Source organism: Monodelphis domestica, chromosome 8 (assembly GCF_027887165.1).
Source record: "Monodelphis domestica isolate mMonDom1 chromosome 8, mMonDom1.pri, whole genome shotgun sequence".
NCBI lineage: Eukaryota > Metazoa > Chordata > Mammalia > Didelphimorphia > Didelphidae > Monodelphis > Monodelphis domestica.
The window spans coordinates 122,520,010-122,546,644 of NC_077234.1; the positions used below are offsets into that span (position 1 = coordinate 122,520,010).

General features: G+C 33.7%; 1 protein-coding gene across 1 annotated transcript in view; it reads right to left on the bottom strand.

The window, feature by feature from the left end:
- KLHL1 (kelch like family member 1) overlaps nt 1-26,635 on the bottom strand; it is a 588,984-nt gene that overhangs the window by 106,135 nt on the left and 456,214 nt on the right. Inside the window, exon 7 of the mRNA XM_001362179.4 lies at nt 15,223-15,447. Within this exon, the coding sequence (XP_001362216.1) occupies nt 15,223-15,447 (225 nt within the window). The remainder of the gene's footprint in view (nt 1-15,222; nt 15,448-26,635) is intronic.

Below are 26,635 nucleotides of genomic sequence, written 5' to 3' on the forward strand. Positions count from 1 at the left end.
ACCAATGTAACCAAAATTAGAAGGGAAGCAACAAATTGGGGGGGGAATCTATATAACAAAAACCTCTGACAAGGGTCTAATTTCTTAAATTTATAAGGAACTTAATCAATTCTACAAAAACATCAAGCCATTCCCCAATTGATAAATGGGCTAGGGACATGAATAGGTAGCTTTCAGATAAAGAAATAAAAACTATCAATAAGCACATGAGAAAGTTTTCTAAATCTCTCATAATTAGAGAAATGCAAATCAAAACAACTCTGAGGTACCACTTCACATCTAGCAGATTGACTGATATGACAGCAAAGGAAAGTAATAAATGCTGGTGGGGATGTGGCAAAATTGGGGAACTAATACTTTGCTGGTGGACTTGTGAATTGATCCAACCATTCTGGAGGGCAATTTGGAACTATGCCCAAAGGGCGATAAAAGACTCTCTGCCCTTTGATCCAGCTACAGCACTGCTGGGTTTGTACCCCAAAGAGATAATAAGGAAAAAGACTTGTACAAGAATATTCATAGCTGCACTCTTTGTGGTGGCAAAAAAATTGGAAAATGGGGGTTTTCCTCTTTATTGGGGAAATGCTAAATAAATTGTTGTATCTGATGGTAATGGAATACTATTGTGCACAAGGAATAATAAAGTGGAGGAATTCCATGGAGACTGAAACAACCTCCAGGAATTGATGCAGAGTGAGAGGGGCAGAACCAGCAGAACATTGTACACAGAGACTGATACACTGTGGTACAATCGAATGTAATGGACTTCTCTACTAGCAGCAATGCAATGATCTATATAATTAGAAAAATTTGGACTCTATCTCCCAGAATTCTTTACTTGTCCCCAAAATCCTTTTCCCTTCATTCGCATTTGCATTTGTTACATGTATATATAATTTTGAGGCTCCTCTCTCTCTCTCTCTCTCTCTCTCTCTCTCTCTCTCTCTCTCTCTCTCTCTCTCTCTCTCTCTCTCTTCCACGTGTGAGGCTGTGAGCTCTCTCTGTTTTTCTAGCCTTTTATTTTTTTTTTGCTTCAAGGTATCATAAATAAATCTTATTAAATATAATACTTGGAGTATTTTGTATATTATTTATGAAATCTACAGATCCAGGATAATTCTGAGGGACTTATAAGAAGGAATGCTATCTACATCCAGAGAAAGAACTGTGTGAGCAAAAATGTAGAAGAAAAATATATGATTTATCACATAGTTTGATGGGGATGATTATAGATGTAGACTCTAAATAATCACTCTATTGTAAATATTAATGACATGAAAATGGGACTTGATCAATGACACATGTAAAATCCAGTTGAATTTTGCATTGGCCAAGGGAGGGGGGAAGCAGGTGGGGAGGAAAAGAATATGAATCATGTAACCATGGAAAATATTCTAAATTAATTAATTAAAGAAAAAAGAAGAAAAAAATAAAAACCCCTTACTTTCTGATTTAGAACCAATACTATGGTTCTAAGACAGAAGAGTGGTAAGGATTTGACAATGGGTATTAAGTGACTTGCCCAGGGTCATGCAGCCAGGAAGTGTCTGAGGCAAGATTTGAACTCAGGATCTCCTGTCTCTAGCCCTGGCTTTCTATCCATTGATCCACCTAGGTGCCATTAGTGTTTCCATGTATACTTGAGCAAATGGAAATTAAGTGATTGACTCAGAGTCACAGAGGTAGAAAATGTCTGAGATTTGATCAGAACTCAGGTCACCTAGATTCCCTCCCCAGTCATCTAGCCACTGTGCAATCTGGCTGCCTCTGGAAAGGGAGCTCATTGTCTTACTCAGGAGAGTGAGGGTTGAAGAGAGAATAAAGGGAGGGTGGAAAGGCAGTTCATAGAGTCAGGGAGTCATCAATGAGAAGATGGAGGCTTGTCCTGGATGAGAAAACTTTTACTGGGTAGAGAAGCTTTGAGAATGAAGAATAAATGACAGTTTTCATTCCTTTTTAAATCTGATTTGTGATCTTTTTCAATTAATTGGATATCTTTGATTGGTTAGTTAATTTAATAGGGATATCTAGGTTTTTTTCAAATCTCTTATTTAATCAAGATTTCTGTATTGGATCTCATAGATAGCAGGGTATACTGGTAGACGGAGAGCTTGGTGGAGACCGTGGTTAAGAAAGAACTAGACTTGAGGGAAAATCCAGTCTCACACTCTCACTAGCTGCATAACCCTGAAAAAGTCACTTCATTTGTATGCCTCCCATTCTTTAGTTGTAAAATGGGGATGGCGTCCTGTGAGGATTAACTGAGGACATTTGTAAAGACTTACTAAAGCGTTGGGTACATAGTAAACTTTCCTAAGTGTTTGTTCTCTTCCTCTTCCCCACCCTGCGACCTTCTCATGTGGTAGGGCTCTAGTCACTTAGCCAATTAGTAAACGTTTATGAAGTGCTTATACCAGCCTCCTGAAGAACTGAGAGGATGATGGTGCCCACGAAAGTGGCAGGGAAAGTTGGATAAGGACCATTTGGGGAGGGAAGTAACCCAGCTCTGTTTTGGAGACGCCCAGTTCAAGAATCAAACGGAGCATCCAGGAAGAAGTATTTGAAAAGCAGTTGGTGATAAAGACTGGAGCTCTTGAGAAAAATCAGGACTGAATATTTAGAATGGTGAATCATCTGTGGAGAGCCATTAATTTAATCTATGAGAACTGAGAAGATCAGCAGTTGAAAGAGGATAGTCATTCTATGACTGCCCAAGATTTTAGTTCACTTATTCATGACTAAAGATCAACCGATCAATCAATATTATTTAAGTATTTAATATAATAACATGTAATGTAATATATATACTATATAACAGTATATAATAAGTATTTAAATATTATTTAATACTTAGATTGTACTAGGGACTAAGCTTAGTACTAGGAATTCAAAGACACTATTCAAAGAAACAATACAGGCATATATAAGTATGTGCAGAATAAATACAACATAAGAACAAGGCAATTGGTAGGAAAGAAAAACAAGGCAACTGGGAGAAACAAGGAAACCTCTATATAAAAAGGTGGTTTGAATGCATTTCTGCAGGAAGGGATCCTGCAAGGCAGAGGTAAAGTAGGAGAGCATGCCAGTTATGGTAGATAGGCTAGAGTAGGAGAAGACAGTGGTAAACTGTTGCTGGTACAAAGGCACAGTTTTTCTTCGCACGTAGAAACAGAGGGAATTATTTCTTCATAGTTACTTCCAGAAAATAATGTAGCTTTTACTGAACATGGGGGAAAAACAAAGACTTCAAGGACCTTTGCGGCGAGCTGAAAAATTTTAAAGGTTATTAAATATAAGTATTGTTCTTTTGTTTCCTTTTGTAATACTATTGTGTTACTGTGACCTTGGGAGATGGTGCTATAAACACACATATTCAACAATCCTTGTTGTTGGCCCTTTTAAAAGAAAAAATACATTGAATCCACTAATTGTAAAGTAAGAGGAGAGATAGTTCACCTTGAGCAGAGAATAGTCTCTGACAGAGACTAGCTGAAGAGAAAATGGGGGAGGAGCAAGAAGAAAAAACTGAAAATTCCAGAAGGGATTCAGAAGCTGAGAGGTCCAACCAGCCACTTACTTCCAGCTGGAAGCCTGAGGAAGAGGTATAATCTCCTAGGCTGGGAAGAAGCCCGTCTCTCTGGATATCAATTGTCTCTTTCTGAACCTCTGGATACCTCACAGATTAAACACACTTTCTTCTGATTTTAAAACAAACACATTAATTTTGTTGTTCCAGGTAGAATGTTCTTGATTCACTGTTTTTTATATAACTCTGTAAGAGTAGGTTATCATTATAGAGTATAATAAAGTATTTTAAAATTAGGTTGTTTTAACAATTACAAAGACATGGGATCATAAACCAAATTTTTGTTCTCCTTGTTTGTATTAAGATACTCATATGGTAGATATTTACTCCCAAATGAAACAATATTTTCTGAGAGCAAAGTAACATTAACAGTTATTTGTTAGATAACTAAATCACATAGGAAAATGTGTTTTAAAATCAGTTATGTTTTGTTTTTATCATTTCCTTAATATAGTAAAATATGAATTTTTATTTATTAGAAAGTATGAAAATATAATACTTTATCATAGTATTAAAATAAAAGGATCATCTTATAGCTATATTTAGAATAAAATATTACTTTTGCTAATTTTGATGTATAATATGCAGAAATTAATATTCTTCTTTGTAAGATAAAAAAAAAACTAGGTATTTTATCCAAAAACTAGAAGTTCAAAAACTATGGGTCACACCTTCCTGGGGAATTATGGGAAGAGCATGAGTTTATTGCCAGAAATCTACTATACAAAAATAAATATACTTCCAACTGACTGAATAAATAGGATGCCTTAAGCATATATGTGTTACTCTATTCCAAATGTATATATTTTGGTCAGGATTTGTAAAAAGGAAATTCATATAAAATGTTAATATATTTATAGTAGTTTTATATCACTATATTTATGTAATTATTGATTATAGATAGTACTATTATCAGGGAATCTACTACATTGCTCCCCCAAAATAAAATTAGGTACTCATGCTAAAAAAGGCTGGGAGTCAGTACTCTAGCATTTTATAATACAACTTTGAAAGATAAAAGAAATATTTTCTAACCAATTGAAACAAGAGAACATAATTTGATCTATGCTATATTTGAATTGATGTTGTAACAAGAAAGGTAAAGAACTTCTCCCTTTATTATTTCCCTTTCTAATTCTTTTAATAGTGCTGTGCTTCCATTGATTTAGTATATGCAAAGAACAAACAAATCCTGTAACTTAACAGCTGTCTCTATCCCATTTCATTCAATTTTCTCTGCTTCATGGACAGTTGCAATCTCTACTATCTGATTTTCTAGCAAGTGAAGGAGAGTACACTTCAACAAGAAAGTTAAAGAAAGGTTTTTCAGTCTTGTTTTTGTCAGGTGTTTAAAAGGTAGAAGCTTGAGACTTACTATTTAATTTTTATGTAGGGAAGCCCTATTCAGAAGCTGGATGCCAAACATGTTTGATTTATCTTACTTTTCCTTCTATAAGACATATGATTCATTCTTATTCATTGAGTGTTTAAACACTTTCCACATTCTTTGTCTATAGATGGTGGGTGGAAGTGTTTTTCTTCACAGAAACTCATGTTCCAAAAAGACTATTGAAATGTCTATTCAAATCTTGTCTATAACAATCTAAATTTATAGGACAATTACAACCATGACCATAGTTTTCTTCAATATTATGTTCTATATTTGTTTCTTATCAGACATATGTTGAATGTGTTGAACAGATCCAAGTTAATCACTTCATTTTTCCAAAGCCTATTTTAAAAATATTGGAGCTTTATATTTATTTTTCTCTAAAGCAAGACAGAAAGATGAATTCGATACGAAATTTAAATAGGGTAACTTCTTTCATAGCCTAAGTGCAAATGGTTCTGACTAGATTCACTCATTCTAAAATTTGATATAAAATATTAATTTTTAAAATAAATTTATAATGTCTGTTGAATTGAATTAAACTGACCACATGAAGGAAATATGAGGGATCTGTTAGAACATAGAGATTGAAAGTGAAAATAATAAAGGTCTTTTTTACAAATTAGATTCATATCAGTGATAAAGTCCCTATTCGTGTTCTCTGGTTTTCTTTTTTCTTCTTTTTTAGTACATATCTTTTCTTCTCTTCAGCATTTTAGAATTGGAATTGCATAATAGCTAAGGAAGCTGAGTCACATTTTAGCTATTACTACCACAAATAGCCCAAATAATAGAGTACAAATTAGTCCAGGAACTCATTTGAAAACTGTGTAGCTTCTACTTGAATGAAACTGGAGAAAATATATGAGGATAGAAAAACAAAATTATAAAGGAATAAAAAGTAATTTTTAATTATATATTTTAATTAATTTATTAGGATTCAGTAACTCATAATATGTACTTATAGCTGTTTTCCATTTCTTAAACTACATCCTCTTTTTAAACAATTTAATCTAATATACCTCCTATTGACTGGATACATGTTATATCTTAAGCATATTGTATTTGTATTCTTTTTCAAATGTGTATATATACATATATATAAATAAATTCTGTCTTGATTCACATTTCTTTCATGTCATTGTTTAAATGATTGCTTTTCAATTAGGAATTGAACCTCCACCTGATCCTTATCCTTGTAGGAATCATGGCAACACAATGGACTTGTGCTTTGACCCCTAAGGGATCCCTAAATGTCATCAATCATTTAAAAATCAGTAATATGGTTTACATAAATCTCCTCCCCAAAGTCATACCTGGGTTTTTTGCTAACACAATACTTTCACCTTAAACATTTCCCTAGCCTGGACTGCTTCCATCAACCAAGCATGACTACTACAGACATATTATAATCTAATCTAACATAGGTATATCCAGGAGATATAAAAGAAAAAATGTTTTTCTTCTCAAATATATTTCTATGAACCTGTACCACTCTATCCATCAATATCTCTATTTGAGATTGAATTTGTTCTTGGCTGCCACTCCATTCTGGGACATTAGAGATTGGATAAATTTCTTCACTTTTAATTTTTAGGAGGGAAAGTGTGAATTATACATATACATATACATATACATATATATATATATATGATGAACAGGTATGAACAGGTTCAAATTTCATAATTTTTCTTTCCAAACCAAATTTTCTTCTAAACTTCCTTATTCCATTGAAAATACCACCATCTTTTCAGACTCCTACACTTCCACTTTTTCCTTCATTTTTGTCACCTTCACCCAAAAGTCACTATTGTCATCAAATTTGACCATGATCTTTTTACTGTCAGTTATAATGGCCTTTTCTCAATCCTCATCTTCTTTTACAAATTTCCTGCTTTATTTGATATTGTTGAAAACATTCTCTTCCTGCATACTCTTTCCTTTCCAAGTTGTCATGGCACATCTCTTTTTATTCATTTTAATTGTTTTACTGCTCTTTATTTTCTTTGTAAGAGCCATCATCATCATCATCACCATCATCTTTATATCACATCCTTAACTGTGTGTGTACCACCAAAGCTCAGTCTGGGTCTTTTCTTTTCCGTATTAACCTAGTGATGTCATAAAATCTCTTAGGTTTAGTTATGATTTCTATATTGGTGTCTCTCTATACCTTCCTATTATATATTTTGATCTAGAGATCCCATTGGTATCTCAAAACTGGAACACACACCCAACAGAAGAACAGTGAAACCTTTTCAAGCATAGACAGGAGTCAAACAAATATCCACACTTTTTGCTCTAATATATAAAATTATTCTAGAAATGACAACCATATAAGTGAAAGGAAATTAATTTATTTGTGGCAAAGATGGAATTTTCCTTAGAAAACCCCAGGGAATCAGAAAGGAAAGCAGAATAAAGGAAATGCAAATTAAAACATTTCTGAAATTTCAACTCAAGTCTAGAAAATTGGCAATATGCCAAAAAGAATGGAAATAATCCTGAGTATACACTGTGGGAAAATAATGTATTGGAGCTTTGAAATGGCCCAAGAATTTTGGAGAAAAATCAGTAGAAATTAAGTGGAGAAGTTGACAAAATAATTCCAATTGTGTAGCCCACAAGCCATTTTAAAAGACATATAAAGTATTCAGAGTAGCACTTTTGGGATAGTTAAGTCAGAAATGGCCTGTCTGGAAGTCAGGCAACTATCATTTATCAAGTACCTAACTGTACAAAGCACTGTGCTCAGTGCTGGAGTTTAAAAGGAAGACCAAAGACAAACTAAATCCATTCATATGGAGCTCATAGTATACAGGAAAACAATAAGCAAACAACTATGTTCCAATGAGACAGAAGATACAGGATAAGTTGTGGGTAGTCTAAAAGGAAAGGAGGGAAAGGCCTTAAAATCAAGAAGCTGGATGGTTTATAGTTTAGGGAAATGCCTGGTATATGAACATGCACAAATATAACTGTATTATAAGGACGAATAAACCTGAAGAAATATGAGAAATATTGGAACATTTATGTGAAATGATATGTAGTAGAACATAATAAACTAGAAGTAGCAATAATAACCAATGAATAACAGCCTTAGAAATGAGATAATGAAACCTAACTACCTTCTTTCACCAGAAATGTGATGGACTATGTGAAAAAATGTTAAATACCTTCTCAAACATGGAATCAATGTTGGATATTTTTGCTTTTCTTTATTACAAGACAATGTAATTCTGTGGGATGTTTGCTATGCACAGAAAGAAACATAACATAAAAATAAAAAAGCATACACCTTTGTATATATACATATATAACTAAAACAACATTAAAAATAAGGTTAATAGAATGTGAATTATTTCATTTTGACTAGGCACCATTTAATGCACTTTACTCCAGTTATACTATGCTATACAAATTCATAATGCTTTCATTTCTTAAAAAAAAAAAAACTTGTTGATAAATACAGAAAATCAATGAAACCACAACGAGTCCAGTTATTCCATGCCACAAAATCAGCTCTATGGCATTTTGTAGACCAAATAAATCACTGTGTGATTAAATTTTTCACTTTTCAGATCCATGTAGTTATATGTATGGAGCTTTAATGCATGCTTAACTAAAGTCTGAGCTAGGAATTATGGAAAATGGAATCTAATATTTCCATTTCTCTGTAATAAATTTGCTAATGATCATATTTTAGGAGAGAAAAGCATACAGATCATGTTCCCATTTCACAGAAATAGATTTGTAAGAAGCACTGCTATTTCTGAGTAGGTCTTCTTCATCATTATATCTAAAATGATTTGTGAAATAAATGAGCTTTCAGTTCAATTTAATTCATTGCATAATCATGCCTTATACTTGACATAATACCTTTTATTGGAAATCTCAGGGAGCTTATGTGGTCATTATTCTTACATAATTAGTCTTTATAGCATTAATGTAAGTAGTAAAGGGAAAGACAATATTACTTCCATCCTTAGATTTTAAAAAATGAGGCAGAGATTAAGGATTTCTTCTAAATCAGTAACAGAATCTAAAGCAAGAATTTGACTTTATGCTAAATCCACTGGATTAAAATATTTCAGTGAATTAAGGAAACAAAATTAAACATTCTGCTTATTTTTTATATAAAATTCCTTTTGCCTAAATATATCAATAAAATTAGGATATAGAGGACATGAGTAATAATTTTCATTTTGGGGGCAATAAGTAAATATCCTATAATTCACAGAAATACTCATTAAATGAATTATGCTTTTAAACTGCTTCTTTGGGAGACAGATGTTCCTGTTATTTGTAATAATACCTGAAAAGTCAACTATATTTAAGGTCAGTTTTAAATAATGAGACCTGTCAAATAAAGTATTACTTGGTCTTCAAAGATGAAAGTTGCTTCCTCTGTAAAATGAGAGGGAATAAAATTAAGCTCCATATAACTCTGTAAATTCTTATCTATTTAATTGACCATAATTTAAGTGCTTTTAAATGGTAAATAGTTTATATTAAAATAGAACTGATCCAGTCATGGTAGTTCTATAAAACTAATCATCAGAAAAGCTTTTTTTAAAATAATTAACTATAGAAAATATGGTGCACTTCTATCCTGAATTTAATTAAACAAATAATTATCAAGCACCTACTATTTGTTATAAAGTCTCAGGCAAGTCATCTTTGGTATTAACATAATTAACAATTGAAATATTTTATTTGTATTATTTAGAAAGGTGGGAGTTGTCTCTTTAACTCTAATTAATGAATATAAAAATAGTTCAAACAGTTGCAGATTAAGGGAAATAGCCTCTTTTATTAGGGTATTTTACACCTTGTTTCAAATCTCAATTATCTAATGTTTTAAAATGTGGTTTCAGTTGTATATTTCTGTTATTACTTTAATTGAAGAACTAAAAATGTTGCAGGCATCACCTTTCTTCATCCATGGATGAAAGAAGATAAGGAACATCTTCAAATTTTATCTTGGATCAGGGACATTTAGCTGAATCAGGGATTATTTGCCTTAGAAGAGACATTTATGTAGTTCTATATTTTTCTGCCTTTCAGTGGAAGTATAAGTAAACTTCCAGTAACAAGATAATTCAATAATCAAGAGTAACAGTTTACATAAGCCTCATAGTGCAAAATGGGTAGGATTTATGGTTGATGGAGCTTAAATCACTCTCAAAATCTAGACATAGATTTAATATAACAAATCTGGATGGCATCATGATGGCCTATAAAATGATCACACATATCTCAGAGGGGGTATACCTTGGTGTCAGAGACCTATGGTGATCAGTAATGAACAGGAAAAGAGAATAAGAGGATGTATTACCATGACTTCAGTGTAATAAATTATCATTTATGTTGCTAAGCCAATACAGTAGCAGTTAGTATTAGCTATCCTTAGATAAAAGAATAAGTAGGACAGAATGATTTTGGGAAATTATCCATTTTAAGTTATTTTAGAAACAAATCTTACTTAACCTGGCTTAAGTTTTCTTCTGTAGCATAAAAAAAAAATGGCAGACCATTCAAGCTATTCTGCTTACTTGGAACACTACGAAATTGCACACTGAAAGATATATGTATTAATGGAGGAAATTAGAAGGATTTCAGGAACCTCAGAAACTCATTCTCTTATCAACACTAGAGAGTAAAGTGAATAGGGAATTGAGAGTCAGGAATAACTGAATTCAAATTCATCCTTAGACATTTATACTAATTGTGTGATCCTAGGCAAAATACTTAACCTTCTGCTTCAAGTTTCTAAGCTTAAAATGGGAATCATCATTGCATCTACCGCATTGTGTAGCTATGAAGATCAACTGAGCTAATACTTTTGGAAGATAGTTCAGGGACAATAAATACTTAGCCCTTTGCCTTTACCACATAAATGTGAGAATGCTTTAATAGAAAATCAGATTATAATAAGTATTAATTCATCATTAGGGTTGGTAACAATTCTTCATATTTAAAATATAAGGTATTAAAGTATTATCCAACAGAAAATCTACACATGATTTTTTTTGGTTCAGTTTTTGAAATAAAAAGTCCAAATGCTATTGTAACCTCAGTTTAAATGAAATTATCTAATTAAAACTGTGTCTAATATATATTTAACAGAAGTCTACTTAAGGAAACTGAAGAGACGATTCCAAATATCATGGTAAGGTTAATCATGATAATTTCCATTAAAATGAACCTGTTAATTTAGATATTTTTAGGGTGTAATAGTTGGGCACTCTCAGGGAATATGAGCACCATGTCTTAGAACTTGCTTTAAAACTCACAACCTTGGAAATGATTTCTAATGAGCCAATGTTGTTCAAAACTGCATAGGATCACAGAATTAGAGCTGTAAGATGGCTCAGATGTAATGTTGTTCACAGCTTATATTTTGAATATGAGAAAATGGAGGCCCAAAGAGTTTACTGATTTTGCAATTATTCTGGTTGTAATGAATAACAGTCAGATTTGATGATGTCCTAATTAAACAATGTTTTCTTCTACTTCATCCCACCACTTCCTCTATATCACAAGGTAGAAAAATATACAAAGTCTCATTTTTGTTGCTGCTGTTATTGTTTTAAATGTTTTCCTACACATCAATGTAGGGAAAGTATATTTTAAAAGTACTGTCTTATAGTCTTCATCATCATTTCCTCTTCCTCTTATCATTGGCATTATTACCTACATTTTTGCTCTGATTTAAGAGAAACAGAAATGGGCCCCCTTTATCCCTAAACAACTCACTCATTGGCCTTCTAAAGCTCCAAATAGGGAATTACTATCCATCACTAGGGAAACATTTTTATTAATAAATGTTTGTGTGATTGCTCTTTTACAATGTAAATATTCCTGTGAGCTATTCCTCAAACCATTTTCAGCTGATATTATAGGTCAGATTAAGTGGGAAAAGAATAAAAGGGAAAATAGAAGGTTGCCCAGGTTTTAGGAGATGAAATACTAAAGAAAGCTAAAGAAAACAACTATTCTATAATTTCAACGTAGTTGTCCCATATTCTAATTATCTCCATTACTTAGATCTCCATTTCCATCACTCAGGTGGATAGCATTATACTAAATACAATCTATGATTAAATGATATCTTCTTAAAGTTACTCCTGATTAACAAGTAGTAAAAATGTATAAAAGATATAGGAAGGCTATATAGAACTCTTCATGCTATAGGTTTCAGTGTATTTTAAGAGATATATGTCAACATGGTAGATAGGTCGAAGCAGTTCAGGCCACTTTTCTGTACAACTACAATCATAAGACCTAGAAAATAGATAGGACTCAACTGGGAAATTCAAGGAAAAGTCATGGGGAATCAATTTTTCTAGTCAGGCTCTGCACAGAGACAGACAAGGAAGTTTTCAGAAAATGGGGAGTGGGTTAGACCAGAAGGATACAGCTGAAAGTCTTTGAGTATGAGAGTTGAATTGAGGACATGAGTTACACACTAGGACAAGAAAGAGTCTCAGTAGTAAAAGCAAGATGATGCTTTATATGAAACAAAGGGCAGCTATGTTCTTCATTCCCCAGAGCTGGCTCACAAATCCAGTTTGGACTGAGGAAAGGTAGAAATGGAGGACCAGGAAACAGAAAAGTTATGGGACTTGCGGCTTTGAATTGGTAGGAAAGCCAGAATGAAAGAAAGTAATAGTTTGTAGCTTTGACTCTAGGATCAGAGAAAGGTTTCAGACCTAGTTGCTAGTCCAGTCTGAAGATTGTAGCAGAATAACTGTGGAAAGGAGCTGAGTCCAAGAGTGATCTTGGAATTCTATAACTGAATTTATGGAGCCATCCAGCTAGTTTATAGCAGTTTGATTCAGCAGAAATCTACTGGGCTCCAAATAGGGATTGATTTGATGAGGTCCATCTTTTCGATGAGGAGGTTATCATTGGGTTGCTCAGACCCAAACACATCAGGATATTGCAAAGTTCAAATCAGGAAGTTAGCAATCAAACTTTTCTCTGGATCAAATTATTTTGGAATCACTGAAAGCAGGTAGATGCTCAGCATAACAAATCCTTGAAATCCCTAAAGAATGTAACTCTCAGTTTCTGGGAAAAAGGCAACAGTAAGACCCTAGAGAAAATAAAACAGAACAGAACAAGAACTAGACTCGAAGAATGAATAAGAGAAAAAAAAAAAAAAACTTATTTTGCTGGAAAGCGGCTAGAAGATGGCCAAACTTTATCTGACTACAGCCTGTAGAAGGAATCCATCCTGCACTTCAGTTCTTTGTTCTCAGAGATGGGATGCATATTGTTGGCAAAAGCTTGACTGGTTAGACCATCACCCTTGAACTGGAGCCAAGTGATACCACTGAAAATACCCAGGTAAAGATCCAGGACAGAGAAGGCATCCCACCAGACCAGCAGAGGATTGATCTTTGCTGGTAAACATCTGGAATGTGGGCATACTTTGTCTGACTACATAATCCAGAAAGAAACCACCCTGATGTGGTCCTTCACTTGAGAAGAGTTGTCTGAATTCCCTCGAGCATCTTTCTAGCTTTTGAGTAATTTAACTGTTCTTTTCTTTCAATAAAGTTACATTACCCCACCTTAAAAAATGATTATAATGAGAATGATACCCAAGACAGTATCTCACAAGAAGAGATTGATTCCAAAATATCTCCAGGAAAAGACTCAGGGGTAGCCAAGTGACTCAGTGGATAGAGTTCCAGGTTTAGAGATTGGAGGTCCTGCATTCGAATCTGTAATCATAAACTTCCTAATTGCCTGACCCTGGGCAAGTCACTCTAATTGCCTATCCCTTACCACTTTTTCTGCCTTGTTATCAATACATGGAATTGATTCTAAAACAAAAGGTAAGGATGTAAAAAAATAAAAAGCTTGAAACTGAGTTTGGTGACAAAATCAACTAAATATATAAGAAATCAAAGAGAGGAGAAAGGGGGGGAATAGAGAGAGAGAGAAAGAGAGAGAGAGAGAGAGAGAGAGAGAGAGAGAGAGAGAGAGAGAGAGAGAGAGAGAGAACAGAAGACAGAGACATAGGCAGAGAGTGAGAGAAACAGACAGAAGCAGAGACAGGGTCAGAGAGAGAATGGAATGCATGGAACGATAAAAGTAGGGGAAATAAATGAAAGACAAATGACAACAATGGAGGATAGAGAATTAACATTAGTACTGAATACAAAATAACAAGAAATACTAAAACAAAAACAAAAGTCTGAAAAAATAGAAGAAAAGAACTAGGTGCAACTTTGGGCAAGTCACTTGACCAAGCTATCCCTCAGTTTCCTAGTCTTTAAAATGAAAGATTAGATTTTATGGACTCTATTTAAATTTATGACGATGATTGAGATTATGACAAAAGGAAGCTCAGAGTCACTTTTCTGTTTAGCTACAACTTCTTTATGTGTTTGGGTTTTATTTGTAGCAAGACTATTCAACAGTGATATAGTTTAATTCTTTAATTTATTGTTAACTCATTGAAGATTGAACAAGGAATTCATGTTTAGAGTGTGAGTGTTTAAAAAATGCCTAGAGCTTAAATAATTGTAGATTCTTCTCATCTTCTTTCCCTTTTTGCCTCTCTGCCCCCATCACAGGTTTCATAGGATTGAGGACCATTCTGTATTTTGTTTTGATTGCTTTATGGTATGCCATATCCAAAAAAAAATCAATCTCTTTATGACTATACTACTAGTGGTGAGACTTTCCATATTTGGTTTAGTTTAAAACTTAAGAGTTTTGAAGTAACTCAATAAAAATAACTAAATTATTTGCCATAAATACCTGACTTTGTAATTTATTCAGTCCCTCTCACATTTCCTCCTTACACATCAGCCCTGGATAGATCACCTCTCCGATAAATTTACTCTGCTAGTCTAGGAACTGCTCTTTTATGTGAACTAATAATATATTACTCTTATAGAGATAATAAATGTAATTTAGACTTAAAAGAAATGCATGGGTGTTAAAAGGACTTCAGTTCAAACTCCTGCTGGCTTTAATTCTACATGTTGGCTGTAAAAGTAAATGGAGGAAATGGTAGTGTCAACAAAATATATGAAGAACCAGTTACTATTACATCAGTTTCAGTTGCAAAGTAAGATCTATGTCAGATAAAACCAAAATCCAGATACTTAACTTTTAAATAATTGGCAGGATATGGTAATTGCACATGTTTCAATATTCATTTAACATTGTAAATCAAAGCAAGTGCAAAATATGAATTTTAAAAGTTTGATGCACTTACCTAAACCATGCCTGTGTGTTGACATGGGAGGCAAAACAGTCCAAGTCTTGGTTTTGGGGTTGTAACATTCAACTGTGTTCAAGGTCTTTAAGCCATCTCGACCACCAATAACAAAGAGCTTTTCATCAATGACAGCCACACCAAACTGTAACCTTCTGCCATTCATCACTCCTGCCTGGATCCATAAATTTGTTCTGAGGTCATACTTCTCAATAGTAGTAGCACCTGATAAAACCACAATAAGATTATCACCAAATCCTATCATTTGACCATCCAGCTGTTACATATTATTTGCTATACCAATTCTAATAAGAATTTTATCTACCACAGTCTCTCTTAAAATTAAAATAAAATCAATAACATAATTGCTATCATTTATTTTCCTTGCATGCCTCTTAAAACTTTCTGGGTAATGTCAAACTGACATGACTGGAATATTTGTTTAATAGTCTTAACAGTCAAGGTGCCAGGATTTTGATTTGATTGGCAAACTCCTATTCATGGTCCAGTTATTTCAACTAGTTTCACATCCTAACTAGATCTGTGCCTTTTCAATCAATTTTGAATAGTGATATGTCTAAGTTAGGGAAAGCATTCTAAACTAGCACCTGAAAGTTAGATTTTATTGAATTATATATTATATTTCAAGAGTCTCTAATGAAAGATCCTAATGATACAATATATTTCAGAAAATTTGACTTTCTTCATAACTAAACTAAATGTCTTTTAATTGGCATACTAAACTTAAACTCTCAAATTGCTTTCCTTTTATTTTAAATCCATAACTTTCATCTTAGAATCAATACTTGATATTTGTTCTAAGGGAGAAAAATGGTAAGGGCTGGGCAATGGAGCTTAAGTGACTTGCCCACAGTCACACAGCTAGGAAGTGTCTGAGGTCAAATTTGAACCCAGGACCTCCCATCTCTGGGCCTGATTCTCAATCCACTGAGCTACCCAGCTGCCCTCAAATTGCTATCCTGTTCAGTTGAAAGATACTTGAATATCTGTTTATTATAATTTTAGAGCTGAAATAAGTTTAGAGCTAGAAATTTGTGGCTATTGATGACATCTCTATATTAAGGAGCTTATCTGAATAGGGATGTAATATGCAAGTAAAAGGATGCAGAATATGATAATATCAAAGTATGGCAATAGTTATAGATAAAGAAAAAATGTTAACCCAGTACCTAAACTTTTAAAAAGATGATTATAGTAATCACATGGTTTAGATAACTGTTTACTGAAAACATATCAGTTAATATTTATGTAATTGATTCAATTCATTACTGATAAACAATGATTAACTAGAACTTAGCAACTTTAGTATTTCACTTTGATTTTAAAATTTATAGCTGATAATACATCATCCCAAATGACTGAAGGTCCCTTCTGAGAGAATTAACACCTCTGCAATTCTTCAAGAAGGCTTTGAATATTTTTACTATAAAAATTCTTATAATTCTATGGAAAGCAATAATTTTAACATTCACTTATACTCTAATTAGGGATATGAATAAACATAGATAGGCACAGGAAAATAACAAACATTATGGTATCAATAGTTTTGGTTTAATTGAACTAAAAATATAAATAAATAATACTCAATTCTATTTAAGTGTACCTGAACTGTAATAACATAGAAAGCCAACTGGATATATTAAATCCCTTGCTAGCTTTCAGATACTATAGAAAATATGAACTAATTTCCACATTCAATTAACTGCAATGATTTTTTTCTTAACAGATCTGAATTTAAAATTGAAAGTTGCATAAATGAATTAATCTCCAGATTATACATAACAACAAGGATACACAATGTTCTTTATATATAATTATCCAAGGAGAGTGCAAATTACTATGACATAATATGAAGATAATTATTTTCAGCAAAAGTTTTTTCTTATTATGCATTATTATATAAAACTAAAGTTTTCATGCAGATAAGTAAACTACTTTCCGTAAGGGACCTGTTCTAGAGTAAATTAGTTTGCTGAAAAGAAAATTTGATCATTCATTAAACTTTGTCTAACTTTTTATTCAAAGTTTAATAGCACTAAGGAATAATTTGGAATTGTACTTGAAGTTTTCATTTCTGATTATATGTAGAACCCCTCCTCATTCCTTTAATTTAGTATGTTGCTTTGCCCCTGGGGCAATGGGGGTAGATTTCTTCTCTTCATTATAATGAAAAGATAAGATTGTTGATTATTACACTCTCAAAGGGAAAAAGGCAAGATTCCAGAGTACAATAAGTCTAGATTTGAATGATTATCTTCCTGACCCCAAGGCTGGCTCTGTTCTGTATATACTATGCCATACTATCTCTCATATATGTGCATTTATACATTATTCAATTAGTAAGCACATTAATCATTTATTAATACTGTAGCTTCTCTGCGAATCAAGTGTTATATCTAATATACATTGGCTGTTGAACCTAAGAGAAGACATTTAACCTTAATGGCCAAGACAATGCTCTGAGACTATGGCAGAAAAGATACTCACTTAAATACGTAGAGGCATTTAAGTACCTTACCCATTACTATACTCAATGTGGACTAAATATGGGAAATCATAGGTCCTGTGAATCTTTAACCCTATAGCTTGAAAATAATTTATAAATAACCAAAATGCTAATTTTAAAAATCAAGTCATTCATTCATCATCACTGGAGGTATGTCCAAATAAAAAAGTGCATAAGTACTGATTAGGGACATATTAATTAAAATATTGAGTAATATAACCATTAGGTTTTATTATTTCAAGTTGTTCTTCAATTCCCTCTTGCCATTGAATCTGATGAGGTTAATGTGAAGAAGGAAGTGCTTTCCATTTCACCCAGTCAACCTCTGTCTCAATTTTTATCATGCCCCTTTTACTCACTTCCTTATGTTATGTATTGTCACTTTATTTGCATATATCATAAAAGGTCTTTACTTCAGTGAATCTTTTATCTCCTATATGTTTACCCTCTCCATTCCTCTTAATCCTCTGTAGTTCTTGTTTCTCTCTCCCACAACCTTTAATTAATCAATGAATGAATCAACACACATTTATTAAGTATCCACTAGGTTCCAGGAATGTCTAGACACTGGAGATACCCGGCAAACTTTTTGAGAAAAGTCCCTGCTCTCAGAGAGTATATAGAACATGCATGAAAATATTATTAATTATGTATGCTTCTGCTATATGCAGTCTTCCAAATGGGATTTTCCTTTGGGTATAAACATTTAAATGGTAGGGAAAGTGTCTTAATGACTATTTCCAAGTGCTTGATCCATTGCCATGACAGAGAGGCATGTGTTAAATACTTTTTGATGGTGATAATGATGGTAATGGTGATCAGCAACAACCCTGAGCTGAGAAATTCCCAAGTTTTATAGATAATGATTGCACAAATACTGAGTAAGCCAAAGATTGAAGTTATTTCTTCTGCCATTGAGACTTAACTACCCTTTTGGGGAAAAATAAATAAACAAAGAGCAAGAGGATTGCTTCAAGGGATTTTTAGTTTCCATGTTCTTAATAAGTGTTCTTTGAACATAAATTCTAATTTAATGACTATTTCCTAAATAAATATTATAGCCCCATAATGAATAACAGTTGTCCATAAATAAATGAACCTTTCCTTATTTGATTTTATTAAAGTACTTCAGGATCAGATATACTTTTTTCTGTTGAGAATTTAGTTGAGCTTTTCTAGCCTTTATTTGAGGGTGACAGGCACTTTGAGGAATGAGTGGAAAAGATGCTTAACTTGATGGTAGTTTCTCCATGAATTATTGAATGTTTGCTTTAAATTCTGGTTGGTAATGCCTTATCAGAGTTGCAGTGACATATAAGAGTATTTGCCCTCATCTGGATTATATACAGCAGGAAGTTCCTTTTGTGCCTTTGGCATAGTCTGCTACTGTCACAAAGCAATATTAACTGGAGCCTCTCGGTGATCCTTATATCCATATTGACTTATTTCAAAAGGATGGTTGAAATTATCCTCACTTCAGGCACTGAGTGAATAAATTTCCTGACCTATCTCTGTCTTTTACTTTCTGCTCTCTCTCTGCCAGCCTCTATTGAGCAGGCAATTTAAATCAGCTCTGGGAAATTTGTCTTTCTTTGCCAGTTTCCCAACACATACACAGTAGGAGCATGATCAGGTCTGTGTACAGGCACCCTCCCCACCTCACTCGGTGCCTGTCCATTTCCCCAGATTCCTGTCCCCTGTGGGTCTGTAGAGGAGAGTCTTATTGGGGCAGAGAGCTGTATTCATTCACATTCTGTGCACATTCATATCCAACATGATCAAATAGAATTTATTAAGTACCCATCAGAACATGATACTGTGCTGGGCACTTTACCAAAATGTATTTATTTAATATTCATGGTACATTCCTGATGTGCTAGGTTCTATACATAAAGTATCCATACACTCTGACTGCTCAAGGCAAAAATTCAGTTATTGGTTTTTGACTGGAGAGTGGAAAGAATTTTATTTCTTTTTCCTCATTTTTCTTCTCACCATTATTAAGAGTGATCATGCTCAGTGATTTCCTGGGGGCTTTGCCTCTTTCTAATGAACACAAAGTTCATGGTAAGTAGATAAAGGAAAAGATGGAGGGTGTTTTAGTCCTCCTCCAGAATAAGTTCTGCTTTTATTCACTATTTCACAAGAATAATATCAGCTTTGTGTCAAAAGAAATTTCCACAGGCCATCATGTATTTCCAATAACAAATAGGCATTGATCTAATTTTTTTTTTTTTTAGCAAAGGGAGCGGAAATTCCTTGCTTTGTTCTTGCAAAATATTTTTTCCTAAATGCCTTTAAAGCAAACTAAGCAGCAGAGGGTTCTTTTTTTTATCTCCTCCAATCCTAAAGACATACATCTCTGTTGTAAACCTCAGGTTTTTAAAAGAAGAAATAAAGGAAAAAGTGTCAATGTATGAGTTTACATAGGCACTTATCTATACAGAGGTACTTTTTCTTCTACCAATCATGAATCTGTGAAAAATAGAAAGACTAGCTTTGAGATACCTCAATGTACACAGCAGATAAAATCCAAACAAAGGAGGCAACAGGGGATCCCAAGAACTCAAAAAATTGTGTACAAATGCAAAATGACAACACAAGAAGTAAGATTAAATAGAAGTCCTCAATTTGACCTTATAGCTATCATTGAGACTTAGTGCAACATAACATATGATTGGAATATGTTTCTGTGTTGATACAGCTTATTTGGAATAAGTAAAATAAGTGAAAGAATATAGAAATTAAAATTATAAAGTTATTAAGTAAGTGTAATTATGTGAGGAAATGCCCAATTGTGAATAGGAGGATGTGGTGGCACAATGGAGAACATGTGGTTCATGATCATATGGGGAAGATAGACTATTACCATCACAATATACTACAGATGACCTAAACAGAAAGAATAAATAGGTAAGAAAATTCATAAAAACAGATCATGTTCAGAAGAAAAGCATTCTGGAGCTTTGATTGTTATGACTTCTTTTAGATCACTCACTATGCTAAAAAATAGCAAACAATGACTTTTTTACATATACTGTTGATGTCTTAATTTTTCAAAAATTAAAGGAACAAAAGGGATTTTTTATCTGTTTCTTATCAATAGGTTTAAACTACATGCTGGAATGGAAATGGGAATTTGGGAGAAATAGCTACTAGAAAATTTGATGTATAAAGAGAATAGGACCATATGGTAGTTTGCTGTGTATCCTCAATTCTGGGAGAACCTATTTCAAAGTATTCAGAAGAAGGATAGGTAGGACCCTAGGTTTTAAATTCTATAAGAGAAGTCAGTCCAGGAATTTTGGGAAATTCTCAAGAATGAAATTGCCTCTAAAAACACAATCAATTTAAAAACCAATAAGGAATAAAAAGATAAAAAGAGATGTTGTTTAAAAAGATGAAGGAGATGAACAAAGGACAAACCAAACAACTTAAAAGATTATGTTTTTTATATGTATACACATATTTATAAAGGGGGAGGAAGAAAGACAGAAAGAAAAACAGAGAGAAAGAGAGAGAGAGAGAGAGAGAGAGAGAGAGAGAGAGAGAGAGAGAGAGAGAGAGAGAGAGAGAGAGAGAGAAAGGACAGAGAATATGTGAAGAGTTGTGATTAAAACAGGTTGAGATTTTTTTTCCTCCCCAAATTCTACAGACATTCATACCTCAGATTTTTAAACTAAAAAAAAATGAAGTAAAAAGTAGAGAAAGATTATAAAGGGGGAGATAGGGTAGAGTGACAAAAACTGTTGAAATACTCCAAGTACAAGGTGAAGAGGACCTCCTCTAAAGTGAAGCTGTGTAAAAGGGTTAGAAGAGTATTGGAAATATTTGGAAAATATGTTATGGTAATAGGAAGTTAATTGATAGGGAAGGTGTAAAAGTATTACATCCAAAAGGTGAATTGGGCAGTTTTGGGGAGAGGGTAGGAGAGTAGCTTTTCCCACTGCAAAGGTCTTCAAAGTTTCATGGTCACTTGCCCATAGTAGGAAATTTTTTTTTTTAAGATTGATTGGAGCTGACTGCTGAGGTCTCTTCAAAATCTCAAATTCTGTCTCTATGAGAGCATCCAAGAAGAGCCTGGAGCCTTTTAGAAATGATAATAAGAGCAAATCTGTCATGGACCAGTGAGGTAGCTCAAAAGGTAGAGACATTTTGAGTGAGGAAAGTTCCTAAGGGTCAAGACATCTTGTGAAGTTATATTTGGAGGGGATGAGAGGCAAAATACAGGGTTTTCCAGGGGGAACTTCAATGGATTGACGCCAGGAAATTAGAATTATGGAGTCAGACATAAAGAAATCAGCAACATGGAAGGACTGGAGCTTTTAGAAAGTTGGTAAACTGATTCTGTGTGCCTAGTTTTCCATGCCTTTAAGACTATTCTTATGTGCAAATGTTGCCCCAGCCTGTCTTTGCCTCTGCTAATGTTTTGCACCTGTGTTGGCTATTGGGGCTCTGACAAAATCAATTAATAAACATTTACTAATCACAGGCATTGTACTAAGTGCTATAGATACCAAAAGAGGTAAAATGATTTAGCTTCCTTTGTACAAACCTGCTCAGAAACTCCAACAAAGAAACTCAGGGTATAAAGGAGTCCCCCCCCCATCTTGAAAACAAGTTGCTAGTGTTATAGCTGGCACAATTTTATTAAAGAAATTGAGCACTTTTTCTGTGACTTGGTGCAAACTGACGACCTTGATCTGGTATACTCCAAAGTCACACACCAGGCACAAAGAAAATGAGCTGAAATGGAACCAAATGGAGCAAAGTAGGTTACTGAGGCAGATGTTAAGTAGGGCAGTCCTATAAAAGCCACAGATAATGGATCTGCTTTTTCTTATGATATGGCTTTTTTTCTTCAGAAAAAGATCTATAGCTTAAATAAAGCATCTTTTTCTCCATCTAATTGTAATATAGGCAGGCTTCTCTGATGTTAAAATGTGTGTCAGTCATTTTATGCCACATCTTGTAGCACTGTGGGTACCACAATTTTGTGATTTGTACTGTATTTTCATAAGAAAAAAAAAAAAGAAAAGTGAGAGACTCCAACAATGAGCTTTTTTCGATTTTGCTTTTTACTTTAGATTCCAAGGACTGAGACTAACCAATTTATCTTCAAGGTGCCTCTTCACTGTTTCTATCATCACAGGCCTCATTGAAAGGTAAGAGCTGAAACTGAAATAGATGAGTAGGAATAGCCCGTCTTGACCTGATTTTTACCTGCCTGACTTAGAGCTGACAAACTGTGCTAATTAGAACTGTTTTACGCACAGCACTTTCTGCTCCAGTTCAATGACCAGACAAATTTGTGGCTTTCTCTCTCTCGCTTTTTTTTTCCCCTTTGGCTGGGCATGGGTACTTCAACCAAATAGAATTTTGATTACAAAATCTCGAAAGTATGAGAAAAGGAATCTCTATGAAAGAATTAACAGAAGTTGTAATAAAGGATAACACTTTCATTTTTCTCTCTCATTATTTTCATTTTTGTGTGATTATCACCTATATACGTATTTGTGATGAATATTATAATTTAATATGTAATATCTAAAGTTTTTAGTGCTTTATGTTTTATAAAGCTCTTTACATATATTACCACAATTGATTTTAGCCTTTCAGTCCAAAAGACAGACACTGTGCTACCTGAAGACACAAAAGGAGATAAATATAGTCAATCCCAATCTCCATGATTGTCGTCTTTGTCGTCTTTGATCCTTCAAAAACCCAGTGAGATAGATGCTATTATTACCCTCATTTTACAGGTAAGTAAACAAAACTCTTAAAAGTCAAAACATTTACCCAGGGTTACATATCTAGAAAGTGCTTAAGGAAAGATTTGAATTCAGAGATTCTTGACTTCCAGTCCAAAATAGAATATTCAAGACCACCCAAGTAATTATCTAGGCTTGGAGTAATGGAATAAGTCCTTTATCTAGAATGACAAGAACGAGGTTCAAATCGCTTTTGTCATTTTAGACAATTTACTTAAAACTCTCTAGGGCTTAGTTTCCTCATTTGTAAAATCTGAAAGGATTGACCCAGGTGATCTAAATTATCCCTACTAAATGAAACTCAATGAATTCCAGTTATGAAGTGATTATTTAATCCCATTTGGAAAAGAAAGTAGACAGTGGGCTAAACTGTCTTTGTCCTACCCAGTCAACCAATACCAAGGCTTAACAATCATGTTCTTAATAATCCTACTAAAAGTCTAGTTTGATTCCCTACCTTTTAGGGGAGTAAATTTCTTAGCCATACAGAGATACAAGAAAAAAATGAAGTAATGAATTTCCATCTCAGTCTTGCTCTTGAAACCAGTCTAACAAAGATAGACTCTTAAGACTTCATGTCAAGGACACGATTTTTAAAAGTTATTTTCAAAACTTTACCACCTTTCTTAAAATCAGTATGATCAGTTCCAAGGCATAAGAGTAGTCAGGACTAGGCAATTGGGGTTAAGTGATTAGCTCAGGGTCACATAGGTAGGAAGTATCTGAGATGAAAATTTGAGCCCAGGACATCCTGTTTTCAAAACTGGCTCTATCCACTGAGTCCAGCTGTCCCTCAGGAAACAATTATTAATCCCTTGCTATGTGCCAGACACTGAGCTGAGCACTGAGAACATAAATTCAAGCAGAAAGATAGTCTCTATCTTTGAGAAGTTTATGTTCTATTAGCTCTTCAACCTCCAAAATATATTGTTCATAGGCATATGGGATTAGTTAGGTCCATAGAATTTTGAACTGGAAAGCTTTCTAGAGATCAGATAGCTTGATCTTTTCATTTTATATGTGAGGAAATGGAAAGTTAGATTGGTAAGATGATTTTCAAAACATCAAATAGGTCATCAGTGCTAGGGTTGGAATTCAAAGTAGTAGCCATTCCATTATACCATGTTGTTCCTTTTTCATTTCATTCTTGTTTATCATCTATACTTCTATTGACACCAACAATTTATTTGTCCAGGTTTAAGCTTTACTTTCCTGCCTATTACTATCATGTGTTGAATAAATATGCAAGTACTTTTACGTATTTGTATGGATTTGCTTTCAAAGTCTCCTTTCTCCCACATATATATTAAATATTTAAGATGTTCCTTCTTTCATGAGATTTCTGTACCAGATAGAGGTGTGATAAGCATTCTTTTCCACAACAAAAAATACCCACAATACCACAGGGGACAAAATATTCAGAAGACGATGCTATGGTAGACTATGTTTTGCACAAAAGAAACATCAGAAGAGGTCTCTATCAGTGAAAAGTCAGTGGGGTTCTAGGCAACAATTTGTGTTAGAAATTCAGAAATAGTAAAGTTAGGCATTTATTTCCTTATTGTATTGTAAGCTGAGCATCCTTAAAGGAGTCTTGCCCACAGCAGAGAGCCAGGAAACTCACTAAAAGGATAAAAATATGTTCCTTTTCTTCAAAATCAGCTTTTTGATCAGGCAGAAATTTGTTATGGGGATATAAAGAAGTAATAATAGAAGTCCTACCCTTATTTGAGAGAAGGCAACACAAGAAAGCCCCAAAGCTCAGCTCAGGATGTTTTCTTCTCACATTATCAGGAACATCTATTAGTTTTGCTTTGCTTTATTTTGTTTTGAATGGTGAACAGTCATTCATTACTCAAATATAGATAAAGACCCTAGGGCTTAGCTTCTATCAGAACCTTCTGAAGGCAGCTATGGGTAACTTCCACTGTCACTTGCAAGGAAAGAAGAAATTTCAAAAGAAACTTGATGGTTAGCTAGATTAAAAGAAAATTTGAATATAATACTATGAAAATACCAAGAATATAAGTATAAAAAGTGATCATTGCATGTAGAAATTATTCCTTTTGCTCCCCTCCAAAGAGATTTTTTAAAGCAAAGTTGATGCTATTCAAGAAAAGGCTTTTAAAAAATTAAATTTTCACAAGCAATTAGAAGTGTTTTAATAGTCTTATATCATCAATGGATTCTCAAGACAATCAAGACAATGCCCCTTCTCATCCTATATTCTTGTCTACACTATTCTATAAATCCTCTACAGCAGATATGTCAAACTTGCCAAAGATCTTCAAAAATTCCTCATGATTATCTACCTGTATCTTCATTTGTGCAACATTTTAGCATCCACCCCCTACAACCCTGACCCCAACTGATTGTAGCTGGATGGGTCAATGAAGGAGGTTGTTCAACTGCTCTTGTCTGCCTTTCAGTCCTACTGAATCATTATTTAGATTAAGTGTATTTAGTCTAAGTTGGTCAACCTGGTAAATATATACATACACATGTGTATGTATGTGTATTTGTTGTCATTTTTTTCAGTTGTGTTTTAATTTTGCTGAGTTTATTTGAGTTTTTCTTGACAAAGATTCTGGGATGGTTTGCCATTTCCTTCTCTAGTTCATTTTACAGATGAGAAACTGAGGCAAACAAGATTAAGAGACTTGCCCAGGATCACATAGCTAATAAGTATCTGAAGCTGGATTCAAATTTATTTATAAATGTATTTATTTTTGAAGATTTACAAAGATGAATCTCCCTGGTGGCAAGTCCAGTGCTCATTCTACTGTACCACCTAACTGAACTGTTTATATTTGTGTATTTGTGCATATGTGTATTATTTGGACTATACTCTAACCGAAATATACTATTTCCTTCCATTTCATAATATTACCTACCAATGTAGGTAATAGAACAGAGCAGTATTAGACTTTATTAGATTGCCAAAAGTGTCTATCATTCTCTCTCTCTCTCTCTCTCTCTCTCTCTCTCTCTCTCACACACACACACACACACACACACACACACACAATTAAAACCTTTAGTTTAGATGGATTTTCATTTATAATGTGTTACTTGTTTGTTTGTTTGTTTTTTTTTTTTCTTCTACTCTGGAAAG